We start from the raw sequence: 13551 nt of genomic DNA on the forward strand, positions 1-13551 counted from the left end.
AAAGGTATATTAATATCAGTTGGAGTGGGAGCCCTTCTGCAAATCAGCATCATAGGTGCCTAATAGATTTGATGATGGTTGTGTTTAAATTTCTGCCTAGGAATATAAACCAGAGGGGTAGAAATCATATCTAAGCCTCTAAAATACAAGTTTTGTATATATTTTAAAATGTGTTTGGGGGAAACAAATGAGTACATAATGAGCTATAACATTCGTAACTAACATTTGACCTAATAACCCCTAGTTGTAGCTATTCATTTGCTCATCTTGTATTTCTTAATGTTTTAGTCATTAATAGCATACAATCACCCTGGTGTAGAAGCACGTATGGTCAGAATGGTGTGAATGTGAGAAGGGTATCAAACTCCCCTTAAGCTATGGAACTGTATTTATACCATACAGGCTGTAAATCAATGGTCTGCCTTTTTAATTAATGTTCCAATATTTCTTTCAGGGAAAAAAATAAACACACAAAAAGAAGGGAAGAAAAGACTTTTACTTCCGAATATTGGAGGTTGATGGTTACAGAGAGGTCATGGCATCGTTGTGAGCTGTGCTGGCTCAGAGAGGAGCGGGTTCCTGGTGGCTTTCGAGGGCTCAGTGGTTGCAGTGAGGCAGGAGCCGTGCCGATGCGCGCGGGCTGAGGCACCACCAAGGCGCTTGCACTTGTACGTGTGACTTCAGTCTGATGTTCAGGTATTGGAAGACTCAGAGTATGCTGCAACTTGGGCTTTATTTCCTTTTTATATCAGAAATTAGCGCAATGACTATCAAAACACAGGGACAGGATTTATTTGGACATATGATTTGTGAAAAATGGTGTCATAATATCTTCATATCTGCAAGAGTTCAAATACCAAATGTTCCTTTAATTTTCCTGTTTGGCTTTTTAAGTTTTCGGATTGTGTTATCTGAAGATATACTAGCTTGTTTCACTTGAACTGAATAATGTTTTTTTCCCTGGAAACTTTAGAAGTCCACGAACTGCAGTTTCCTGTTACTTGAGTTTCAGCACATTGTAGACACTCCATCCTTTTTTTCCACCCGCTTTTCCTGAACTAATGCCTTCAAGCTTGTTTCTCCTAAAGCTTAGATCCCTTTTTTGGCCTTCTTACCAAGTAAGTGATAGTAATGTGAAAGAAATGCCAGTTTTAATGTCTAAAATGTTTTGAAGTGTGTTAGAATGCCTAACTACAGGAAAATCATGACTTGAAATAATGTTTTACATCATACAATCTCATTCAAAGCTGTCTCATGCGCTCTGTTGCTCCTTTTTTTCAGGTATAGCAAAACACTAACATAGTTTCTGCACTGGAGGAGAAACGCAAACCAGTTCTTGTCTTTATCTCTTGCTCTGACATCCTTCAATATCTTCTGAATATCCTTTTCTGAGAGTGGGGGTTCAGGAAGCTTAGGAAGTTCATAGCTGAGAAGGCTGGAGGTTACTAATGTTGTAGATGCAATTGCAGTGACAGTAGTTTGATTCTTTTGTAAGTAGACAAGTATTTTATAAAAAAGGAGCCCTAAACATAAGAAGTGGCAGATCTTTAGCTTTTTCCAGAAGCAGAAATTGAATTTTACACCCAGTCTAGGGAGATTCATGGTTTGAGTCAGCTACACACACGCTGCTTTCCTCTCTGTCTCCATGTTTCATTGTGCTTTGGAAAACAAAAATGATCATGTTGTCATTTGTTTCTTGTCTATCTTTCTTCAGGACACAGTCCTTTTTAACTTCCTGCCCCTAAAAATGCTGTTAGTGGGTCTCTAGCAATTGATTCTCTCCAGTAGATTATAGCTACTACAAATGTTCAAAAAATCTAAAAAATATTGGGGCTGACCTAACTCTTTCATGAGTATTTATTACTGAGATTTCCCTCCTCTGTGTGTGCTCCTGGTTTGATATTTGGCTATTGTATTTAGGTAAGTGTTTTTACTATGTTCTGTGTTTATATAAGAGCTTTAATTATGGTTATGAAATTTACATATGGAGATAGCAACATGAAGCATGGAAATACTTGAATGATAAATTTTGACATAGACGATGGAAATACTTTTCATGTTTGAAAAAACAATTTGCTTCATTGAACAAAATCTTTAAAAGCACAAACCTTAGTTTTCAGTGAAAATCTAAAGATTCTTTTACATGGAGTTTGTATCTAAATCTATAAATATTTCTCCTAATCAAGATGCTACTCCAAGTGGCCATTTTGAAGATCAGATCAGCATCAGGAAGGATAGCCCTTCTCATTTGAAAAGTAAGTATGCTTTAGTTCTCATCATATTTAGTCAGCGGTTCTGTTTCTGCATTGAATATTCCAGTTTGTTTAAAGGAATGGTAGTTATTGAAAACAGCTTTTAAAAGTTAGAAGTTAATATTCTGAATGGTTGGCAAGCTGACTGCTTTCAATATTTGATCCCTGTTCATTGCTTGCAGATTTGCCAGTTCTGCTCAGCTTGTTCATTTGTCATGCTTTTTCAATGAATCTCACTTTAATCCAGGTAACATCTGTATTTTTTTAATTGAAAATTCTCTGCAATATCTGGATATGCAAAATATGCTTACTCCAGGCCTTAGGAGTATCTTGCACTTTTTTTTTCCATTTAGAGAGCATTTAAAACAAATGACATTCAGAATACAGAGTTGTAGAAACGTAATTTTTAATGAATCTTGTGCTTAGCATTACGAATCGACAAATGAAATAATCTGACATACATATTGATTTCTATTTCAGTATGCAGTAACCATAAAATAAAAATAATCTGAGACAATAATGTTTCTTTATGTAGTTTATATTCTGACATAGGAAACAAGGGAACTTTACATGTTTGAATTTATGTTTGTTTATATGCACCGAAGATGTGTGAGTGTTAGCGGTTTCATTTATTCGTGCAGTTTCAAATCATGCTAAGATCTGCTATATAGTGATTTAAACATCTAAAAATCTCAGGCCTTAATTGAGCAGGTAAATATTATTTTAACGGAAAAGTTAACTGAACTTAGTTGTGCTAGAACTGCATGTAGTATACTAAGCATTATTAAAATAATTAAATAGCTAGTAATTTAAATCAGTACTTTAAAGTAGTTAATCAACAAAGCATTTTCCAATAGGACAAAGTTTAGTAGGGCATTTTTAGGTGACGTAGTTATTTGGCTTGTCACATGTTTATGACAGATAGTTCAAGCATTCCGTATGTTGAGATGTTTTTTGGTTTTTGAATGTTAGAGTAAAAACTTTAAACTCTTTGTTAACAATGTTACCTATTTGCGGAATCTTCTATTGGTTATTTAACTCCCACTTCATTAGGAAATAATTAGGAAAGGTTTAACTGGTAGTAGTCGCTACTAATGTTTCAAAGTATTTAATGGGAAACAAGGCTCTTTTTTTCTCTTAAACACAACAAAATTATATTTTTCAAAGGCTTATGGCCATAATTCTTTCAAATACTAATCTTTTTCATTTTTAGTGAACAGCAATTTAAAATTGACAGTTGCTGTTGATGAAATTGCTCATTGATCAATTTGAGGGCAGATTCATAGATGAACAAAGCACATATTTCAGCTTACCATTGCATCACAAAATCTAAATTCTTTTAATGTAATTTCTTCACCACCTATGAAACAATCAGGATATTTAAATTTAGTGTAGCTGTGTGTTTTTAAAACATTTCACTAGCTGTATATTATTTGGTAGATCTTTCGGTGAGTAGTTGTTTTCTGTGTTCTTGCTCACTTGCTGTTTTGTCTCTGAAAGCGATCTTCACACCTCACAAATGTTTTCTCTTGGGCTGGATGGAGGTGAAGGTTGTCGATGCTTTGAGAACAAAATGTCATTCTAGAAAAAAAACACAGCATGTAAGCATAATGTTGCTTTTTAGGGCTACTAGCTCTATCAAAGTGTGCTCTCTAGATATGCTGGATCTGACTTTTTTGGTCTGTTTATGGTGAGGTTTCTGATTGTTTTTATTGGCTTGTGAGGCAAGAGATCAGATATTAATAGGTACAGAGTAACAGGGGTGTGCAGCTCCTGGGTACTAGCGCGTTACACCTCCTTCTCTTCCTGGTATCACACAGAGCATTCCCTCGCAGGTCTTTGTGTTCTCAGTGGCTGTTGTTGTTTCAGCTCTTACTCTGAGGATTGCACTAGTTGGCCTGCTAGCACTCAGCTGGAGTAACTCAGTAGTTAGTTGTGATGTTGCTGAAAATCAGTTTTGTAGGATGCTAGCAACATCAGCAACTACAGATGCTACAGAAATGTTTTCCATATTTGGAACTCAAATATGTTGGAATCTGGTTTATTATTGCTCAGTAGTTTGATTATTAACTGCTTGTTAAGTTTATGCTGTTGTGTCTAAGTGTTCACCATTAGATAATCTAACAAAGGAAAATTTATTGTGTGTATGAATACCACAAACGTTGTGAGGAGAAGGTACATGGAGATAAAGCACTGTCAACAGTTTTTTCAAATGCTCAAGAAAGCTTAAGACAACTCAAAACTCATCTTCTGTTTACTACCTTTTCTTAATACTGAATTTCCAAAGTTGCCAACATCCATATTTAGTCTTTCCAAGAAGGCCAAAATCTACAGTCTTTTTGCTTCAAAGAAAATACTTTTCCTTGAGTATCCTACTTTTAGAATCACCTCATAATCTTTAATTTCCCTCTCAAGCATTAATACAGTATTTCAACAGTAACATGTCATTTCCATTCCCGTGACAAGCCCAGATTGCACAGAGAAAAACCCAGCATGTAACTGGTGTCCATTAAAATCTTGACACAAACTCCCACTTCTGCTTGCAGCCAAAAAACTTCTAAGGAGCATTTAGGTACCTGGAGATACCAAGATCATTTTTGTTAGTATAACAACTACCCACCTCAGTTACCCATTTCCTAGGATTTCTTAAGTAGTACATCGGTAGTAGTTGGCTTGTGCCAGGTTATTGACACACCTGTATTCGACAGGATCTTTCTGGTTAGAAAAATGAGTATACCTGCCATAATCCTTTCACAGCCTTCATACTTTTATCAGCAGTTACAAAAATCTATATTTAAACGAAGTGCACTAACTTGCAGTGTAAACTATACTTTCGTTTCCTTTGCCAGCCAGCTCAGTACTGATTTGGGATCATTGATTTTAAAACAGCAAGAGAAGTTATAGAATTATTTTTTAATGGCAGGGGCATGTGCCAGGTGCGGGGTCAGGAGAGGAAAATACCGACAGAATGTATTTTCAGGGCAACAAAACCCAAAAAAAATGTCATCACTCCTCTGTGCCCCAGCACACACCGATTGTATTAAGAAAATGTCCCCTTAAATTGTCTAATTTGTCTTTTGTGTCAGTATCAAGGAAATGCAGCTCTGCCAATAAGTATCTTTCCACAGAAAGTCTGCAGTAGTTATAACTGGTGCTGGTAAGAAAGAGGCTATAGCAAGGAAAAATCACCTCCTAAGACTGAACCACAGTTCCAAAGTAAGACATGTTTTTCTCATTAACCTTAATTAAACTGCTCAGCTAAAATTTCTCAAAGGATTAAAGCAGTGGAAATCATTACAAGTTTTGTTATTCTGTTCTTTGGCTGAAATTTCTCTGTGTGAATAAGCACTTTCGAAAGTTTTATTAGCATTGCTGTACGTAGAGAACAAGGCCACTCAGAGGTGGTGATCCAGTTTTGACAGAATCAGTAGAGGAAAAAGAAAAAAACACACACCCACCCCGCACCAAAACAAAGGAAAAAACCTCACAAACAACAGCAACAAAAACCGAAGTTCAGTTTGCACTCAGAATTTTTTTTCTCCAGAAAACTACTCTCTGATGCTATTTCAGAGTTCAGCTGACAAAATTCACTTCACTGAATTCATACTACAGAGAAAAAACACAAGCAGTATGCAAAAATTACTGTCAAGTACCAGTGAAAATGTAGTATGTAGAAGTATAGGTAGTCTTCTTGTTTTCCAGGACTGCTCACATTCTCTTTGCCCAATACACAAATTTCAAAATCTCTGTAACTGAAACTTTGCTTGCACAGTTTATCACTCCAGGAACCTCTTATACAGCCTGCATGGTGTAGTAATCCATTATCAGCTATCAGACACTGGACTGGCTCTTAAATGAATGAGACAAAAATAAGGGAATTTTATGATAAAACCCTTAACTTCAATAAATAGTCAGATGACTGTCAGTTCTGCATGTGATCTGTCTAATGAGGACTTTCAAGAATGGTGATGCTGAGTTTCTCTGTGAAGTAGGTATTGAAAGTCAAATAATTAAGATTTGGCATATTTTTTTATAAGTAGGAGTTTGAATTTTTCATGGCCTTAATGCTGGAGTCAATCTTTATCTTACATACTGTCTTGTTTCTTTGAAATTTTGTATCATCCCTTTGGAGTGAGATAATCAGATTCCAAAAATGCATAAGAAATTGTCATCAGTTATTGTCATTAATTGTGTAGAAAAATTGCACAGCAGAACTTGTTAAAATTCTTCTTGGATCTGTGTGTTAACTCCTTCTCTGTCCTCTATTCCAAGTATCAACAAAACTGTCACCCGAGGTTATTGTGCCTTGAACTCAGATTAGCAGCACTGGTGAGTCAGAACATTTCCCACTAGTCATTTCTGACCTGAGAACAAGGAATTCTTTGTCACTTAGAAGTCATGCAGTCTGATCTGAGGGGGAAGGGGGAAAGCCAGAAGTTCTACATGGAGAAATCCCCTATTGGTGTGAGTGCTGCGACACAGATGCTTGTATTTGAACTAGGATAACCTGTGCGCCAAACATCTGTGGGGTTATTACAGAAAGTGTTTTCATTACACTTACTTTTGCTGTGTTTCCCCTGCCTTCACTCTTATTGTCTTCACTGTAAGTCCTGGTCGACGGGTGCCTTTTGTCCATGGTATTATGATTTGAACTGTGTCCCAGATATTTTCCCAAACAGCAGTTGCTTCCCATTTTAACTTGATCATTATTAGATCACCAATATCAGTGTCCAGGGTGATGAGAAAAGAGTAGGTTTTATTCCCATTAATACCTTCAACTCTGCAGAAAACAAAACCAGAATAAAGTTGCCTTAATTATTATGGATTAAAGTGAAAAACAATTAGTTTCTTATATCTTTAAAACCAAAGACAGAACTATGTTTCTGTGTCCTTCTTCAGGGGAGATCATTACTGTCTCAGCTATACTCTCCCTTCAGGTGCATAAAGTGGTGAAAAATGACAACATGCTAGAAAAGAAGAAGAAGTGGAAGAAGCTTCAACAGCTGGTGAAGCTGTAGTGGTTTCTGACAGCAAAAGGTGTCCTATAATAGTATGTACGTGACATCTTTTGTCTGCTTAGAGCAAAGACTGACCCACACTGTTGCCTTTGCTTTTGTTAATGCCAGTAGTGTCCATCATCTTCACCTTAATTACAGCTATTTATTTATTTGTGTTATAATTGATTAGACCTTCCCTGGATTAACCATGGCATGAGCTGAACCTAAGTGGACAGGATACTTAATGTTCAGGGAAACTTCCAAGATTACAAAGTTTGTTTTATAGAGATTTTTCATGCAAAAACGGTATAAACATTCTATAAGTTTGTGACTTTTAGGGAGTATGGGTGAAGAGGGGACTAGTTCCAGTTCATCTTCACGTAGCTGTGCTAAACCATTTCACTCATAGCACAACTATGTATACGATAAGGTATTATAAATTAGCACCTTGTTTCTCATTTGGCACATAATATCAATACTCACACTGTGATGGGCAGGTTTTTAGCATCCTCCTTACTCCCTGTCAGAGAGATGGTAAAAGTTGGGTCTATCTGCTTGCCTTGGATTTCATTGATGAAGTGGATCTTGAACTGATAGTGGTAGACTGCAGAAAGGAAGAATTTGCAAAGTGACAAAATGGTGAAAGAAGCAATAGACTTCTCAGGCAAAAAAAAATTGCCTCTCAGAGCAGGAACGTGATTGATATTCTATTTTATTTTTTAAACAAATTTGTTGCAATTAAAACACCATGGCTTGTTGTTTGTTTTCTGGTTGTTGCTGTGCTGTGTAATCCTTTAGGGTATGGAGGCCTGTTGCTCTACTTAAAAAGATGGAGAAAAAGGTTAACCTGGACTGAGTTCCCTTTGTAGGATAAAACATTCTTCCATGGGGAATATTTTGGCTTTTCTGAAGTTTACTTGTTAGAATTTCTGGCAAGCCCTCTATCTAATCACCAGACAAATCCTTATGACTGGACATGGCTAGAGATGTGTGATACAGATTGAAGACCTTATACAATGTAGTCAGGCTTTTTCTCTGAGCTAGAAGATTGCTTTGCAAAAGAGATGACTCACAAACTTAACAATGGGACTTTGTCAAGCACAGTACTATAAGAAAGATGTCATTAATACCTCGAGGTTTGGTGGGTTTCTAGAACAGTGTTTAGGAACTTCTTTGAACTGAATATTATCAGAATGAAGAATGCCTAAGAAATCATCAGTGTACTGATTAAGATCAGGTTGACCTTTAGAAAGTTATGCAAAAAGGACTAGAAGCAACATACAGTTAGAGGCCATGTGCGCAGATATTGTCAGCTAGATGTGAATGTCCCAAACTCTTCTGTCTGGTGATTCCAACAGCCACCATCTTGACGAAACTGATAGATTTGGGTGTTAATTAAGAAAACCCCAAGTAATTTCTATTAACAAAGCCCACAGAGTATTTGGAAGAATTAGGGGTTTGCTGTAATCTTTGCAATGTGGTCAAGTTACACATGGGAAACTCTTCTGGTAAACATTATTGCACACTAGTTTTGAGTAGAAAGATGCTCTGTTCTTGTTTCCTCTCCTTACCCACTTCAGGCTTCACTACAGCTGAGAATGGCTCCACCGTACTGCAAAGGGAGTCATCTTTGGATGTATGTGCACAGATAGATTTTTGTTGTGGTGGTGGTGGTGCAGTTCTGAGTGTTCACAATGGAAGGTATTTGCTAGAAAAGCTGTATCTTTTTGTTGTTTGGTAGTTATTATATGTTAGTGAACAGTGTATTTTCTTTTGAAGTGGTGTCACTCAGTAGAAAACAAAATGACTGATTCTTTACTGGAAACCTGATGAGGACAAAGTAGGCAGAGAGGCTTGTTTACAGATCATTTTTATTACTAACCTGTTTTTTCTCCAAGTAAAAATTGATTGTTCTAGTGTATGTTCTGATGTGCTTCTGATGCTCACTTTAAGGAAAAAGGTGAGCATATTCACATAAAAACTCTGACTCAGGGTCCTGTTACAGCTTTATTATAAATGTTAACTTTGTAACAACTATATTTTGTTTGAACTGGATTGATGTATACCCGAGAATATAATGCCATTAGCTTGAAAATTGAAATGTCAGATTTCATGAAGACACAGTGGATTGTGAAGTGCAATGCTGAGTTTCTCAAATTTCTTCTCTTTGGGCTTCTCACATGATCGTCAAACATTTTTTTAAGACCGTTACAAAGATGACTTTGTACGTGCCCTCCCACAGTTGCTGCCTTGTTAGGGAACTTTTGTGAAAGGAAACCATTGTCTGGGCACTGATATCTGCATATGCACCAATGACCAGATCCAAGCATAAAAATGCAACGTTTCAAATTGAAATCAAAACCAATAAGACAGATATTTTACCACAAGTTGAAACTACCTCCATGTCCAGAAAGGAACACAACACTGCGATCACATTTCTGTGCCCAGGTGCGCTGGTCGTGGGCAGAGCATCCTCAGAGCAATTTGCTTTCTTGATTTGGACAGTGACTTCACTGTATTGCAGTGAAATTGCATCAGAAACTAGACAGAGCCTCTTGAATTTTTAAATCTCCTTCAAGTAGCTTCCTGGGGCATTTTAAAAAGTGTAATAAGAGATCCAGGAGATTTAGCTGCTCTGAGTATCAGTCAGGGCTGAGCAGCCTCCTCTAGAGTCATCACTGTGTGCTTCACAGATACTGGAAGACTTCCAAAATTATTTTTAAAGTACCTGAATTTTTTTATTTTTTTTTTAAACCTCTGATATTGCAGTTGAGTACTGGACACTGTAGGAAAACAAGATTTGTAATGCAAGCAGTGTTTTTTAAAAATTTCACCTCAGCACTGGAAAGCTTTGAGTGTCCAGGCCAGGGGTGCGCTGCTGACATTTCAAAGTGCTTCCCCGACCCCCATGTCTGGGGTGGGGGACAAGCGGACTGACCCCCTCCAAGAGGAGGGAGGCACCCCCATTCTGGCTGTGCTAGGCCGAACGGGCCACCCTGGTGGCAGGGTGAGGTGGTGAGGGACCCCATGGCGTGGGGCTGTGGTGGGGAGCCCGGGGCAGGCAGGGCCTGGCGCTGCCTCAGTGCTGAGGAGAGGGGTGGCTGTGGCACAGCAGGTACCACGCGCTGAGGGGGCCAAAAATCTTTCAGAAGAAGTGCGTTCCTGCAATTTGTCCCAGGCAATCCTGCTTGTTCTCACTTTAAAATGTATGTAAATCTTTCGACTGGTAGGTAAATGTCTGCTCAAGAGCAGCAGTCTCCTCATGGGTGCTCTGACAGCCTACAGCCTGGCCCAGGCCATTTTCTAATGGAGACAGGCCCAGTTTCCCTGTCCGATTGCTTCCCCTCTCTCTGGTAAAACATGCAAGAAACCACATCAGTTGTCTCTCTGAGCTTATAAAATTGTTGCTTGGTGCTCTCTATAAAGTAATTTAATGGAGATAAAGCTAGAGTACCAGTCACTTTTAGTGCTACTGTTCTGCCCTGTAGAAGTCCATGCTATTCTGTTGTCTATCCATTCTTTGAGAAGTAATAATTTATATGTCATCTTGTAGACTAATTGCAGATAACAGTTGGGCAGACTTGGAACAGGAGGCTTTACAGGCTTCCCAGAGCAATTATGCTGCTTTTTTGGCTTGGCTGTGTGCCTGCATGTGTTCTAACAAACTCGCACAGGCCGGCTGCAGGAGAGGTCTCTGAGCAGCCCGGAGGCCCACGGCGAGAGTGCAGCACACGCTTCCCCACACGAACAGTAGGAGTCAAGATCTTGATGAAAGGGCATCAAAACGGCCTACAGGGATTCTCAGTTGTCTCAGCAAATTGGTTGTTCCAGTAGGTTTTATGAGGTTTAATAAATGAGTAAACAGGATCACAAAGCTTAGGCTCATTCTCACATTTTGTGATCAATCTGGAGACTGTAACAAGTATTTCCACAAACCTTTGAAAGGCATATGTGCTCTTGTTTTCAAAAAGAGTCGTCTGCTTTTTGGTAGCCTTTCCTCTCTGATGTTGTAGCCCAGTGTGTTGCAGCGGTTCTTCCTACAGCTGAGGCACATTCCTTTTTCAAAAGTGTTGATGTCGTTGCACCAGTATGCTGTGCTCTGCTTATCATTGTGAAGCAGAGAGTCGATGAACAAATGAACTGACCTCTCGTGGGCACATTTCACAGTTTGAGTGATGCCTGAAAAAAGGCGAACAACACAATTTTTGCATGCCCTTTTTCCTCTTTACCATTTCAGCTGCAGAGGGTTACAGGAACCAACTATAAACAAATGTTATTGTTTTCCCCTCAACCCTTTTACTACTAAAACATCGTGACTGCCTCAGAAATCATACATTGTAGCAACTTTACTTTTAGGATCATCCAAAAATAGTTTGGCTGAACCCACATGGTATAAAATTAAATAATTTGGTACTTAAAGTGCTCTAGCCTGACTGCATAAGACTGTAAGTATGAACCTTGATTTCGTTGTCCTGGCTGTTCTGGTCAATATGCAATATGATATGAGACTATATGCAGTCTTTCAGATCATGCCACATCAAAGACATCATTGTCGTTCTGAGTGGTTGAACGCTGTTGTCTTTTGGATGCTTATGTGGTAATGTCATATTTGTCCCTAATGTTGAATTTTGCTTGCAGCTACTACTGGGGGAAAAGGAGCAAAATATGCTTTAATTACATTAAAAATTATTAAAGACATAGATCTGCTTTTACAAGTATCATTTTCTTAAGTGTCATCAAAGTTATTTTCTTCTGTGTAATTGATATATATCAAGATAGGCTGTTTTAATATGCCTTCACTGATAAGCTTTCTGGCTGAAGCTTGGTTTCACATTTGTCATGAATTATCTGTTAATAAGTAAGACCTACTTTTAGGTAGTGTGATGATAGTTGAGAAATATTTTTGCAGTGTAGTATGCTGAGTGAATAGAACTCTTGGGGGTTTTCAGTGCACAGTTCTGGTTTTCACTGTGTATCAGTACCTTATTTCTTTTTTCAGTGTGTTGCATTAGTTTCTCTATATGTTGATGTTTAGGTACATTAGAAATAAGCTTCTATATACAAAATCTAACCTGGAACACTGGCCGTCAGATCCTAGAGAGTGCGTCATCTACACCACTGAAGGAGAGGTGAGTAGTGCAGCCCTGTGTTTGATTTTATTTGAAATAATTAATTGCACACTAGATAAATCTGGCTTAATTAGAATAAATTTTCTCATTTCCTCTGCTGCTAAAACAAATACCTTTGAAGTTATGCAGAAGCGCTTGACAGCAGGATGCTCCTGGCCTTGTTTTCAGAAGTGCTAGGCAGCCAAATTCCTTACTGGAGTCAGTAAGAACAGTTTGAACTCAATACATGTAAAAATCAGATAACCAATTTCTAGAAAAGGATTTTCATTGCATATAATGGGAGGTAATACTCCTGTTAGATATGGTTTAAGACCATAGAGATATGTAAAGTTTCCCAGAGATACCGTCAGTGCAGTTGCAATGCTGTTTCCCATTTTGTGCCATTGGTTCTTACCAGTGATTCCATATTGTGCGATGTGGTTATACACGTGCATGATGTGACAGCCAGGCTGAAAGGTGCCTCCATTGGGATAAAAGTCGAAATGAGCCACAGGCTGTTTGATGCCAACACTGAGACCCATGTGCTGTTTAGTGAATGTATGAATTGCGTCTACAAAGTTTGCATCATCTGGAGATAACCGGTCTGTTGGTGACATTCCTTCAAACAAGGGACCAGCAGGGTCAAGGCCTGCAATAAATGCAAATAATCCTATTGTGATATAGTGCAGATGGGCTGTTCTTTTACTGTTACGAGAAAAATCTGTGATAAATATTTTAAAACAGGCAGCACTGGTACTTTACAAGGTCTTTCACTGACAGAAATAACACCAGGGAACATTTGTCCTGCAGAGGGTACCTGGTTACACCAAAGGTAAACACAGGCACTGTAATAAAGAGTAACTGCTACATGCACAAGGACACAGGCCCAGAGATAGATGTGTTTGTTATAGACAAACCATGCTCGCTACGGCTTTGTCACTTGAGGGATGTTTACTTAATTTTGTTCTTTCGTACTCTAGAGGTCATGCATTTCAGAGGCCCTTTTGAAGTCACCAGTCCTACAACAGGGCTGACTTTTAGCCCACATTTGGGACCTGAAACTTTACAAAGCTTCATGTGTGGCTTGAAAAATCTATATGACTGCTAGATGTTGTTTTGGTTGGGAACTGACTTATGGAAAAGGACTGCCTGCATAGTTTAAATTTGCTTTCAGTTTTGAGGACAAGCTTCTAA

The 13551-nt window shown here is 38.3% G+C and overlaps 1 protein-coding gene across 2 annotated transcripts in view; it reads right to left on the reverse strand.

Moving 5' to 3' along the window:
• Nucleotides 1-2641: 2641 nt before the first annotated feature.
• LIPC (lipase C, hepatic type) overlaps nt 2642-13551 on the reverse strand; it is a 51793-nt gene continuing 40883 nt past the window's right edge. For both annotated transcript variants that reach the window (XM_065847733.1, XM_071813869.1), the window contains 5 exons: nt 12773-13006; nt 11186-11428; nt 7733-7853; nt 6814-7032; nt 2642-3833 (listed from right to left, as the gene is read on the reverse strand). In XM_065847733.1, coding sequence (XP_065703805.1) covers nt 3728-3833; nt 6814-7032; nt 7733-7853; nt 11186-11428; nt 12773-13006 — 923 coding nt within the window. In that variant the 3' untranslated portion in view covers nt 2642-3727. The remainder of the gene's footprint in view (nt 3834-6813; nt 7033-7732; nt 7854-11185; nt 11429-12772; nt 13007-13551) is intronic.

The sequence above is a fragment of the Patagioenas fasciata genome, chromosome 12 (assembly GCF_037038585.1).
Source record: "Patagioenas fasciata isolate bPatFas1 chromosome 12, bPatFas1.hap1, whole genome shotgun sequence".
Classification (NCBI taxonomy): Eukaryota; Metazoa; Chordata; class Aves; order Columbiformes; family Columbidae; genus Patagioenas; species Patagioenas fasciata.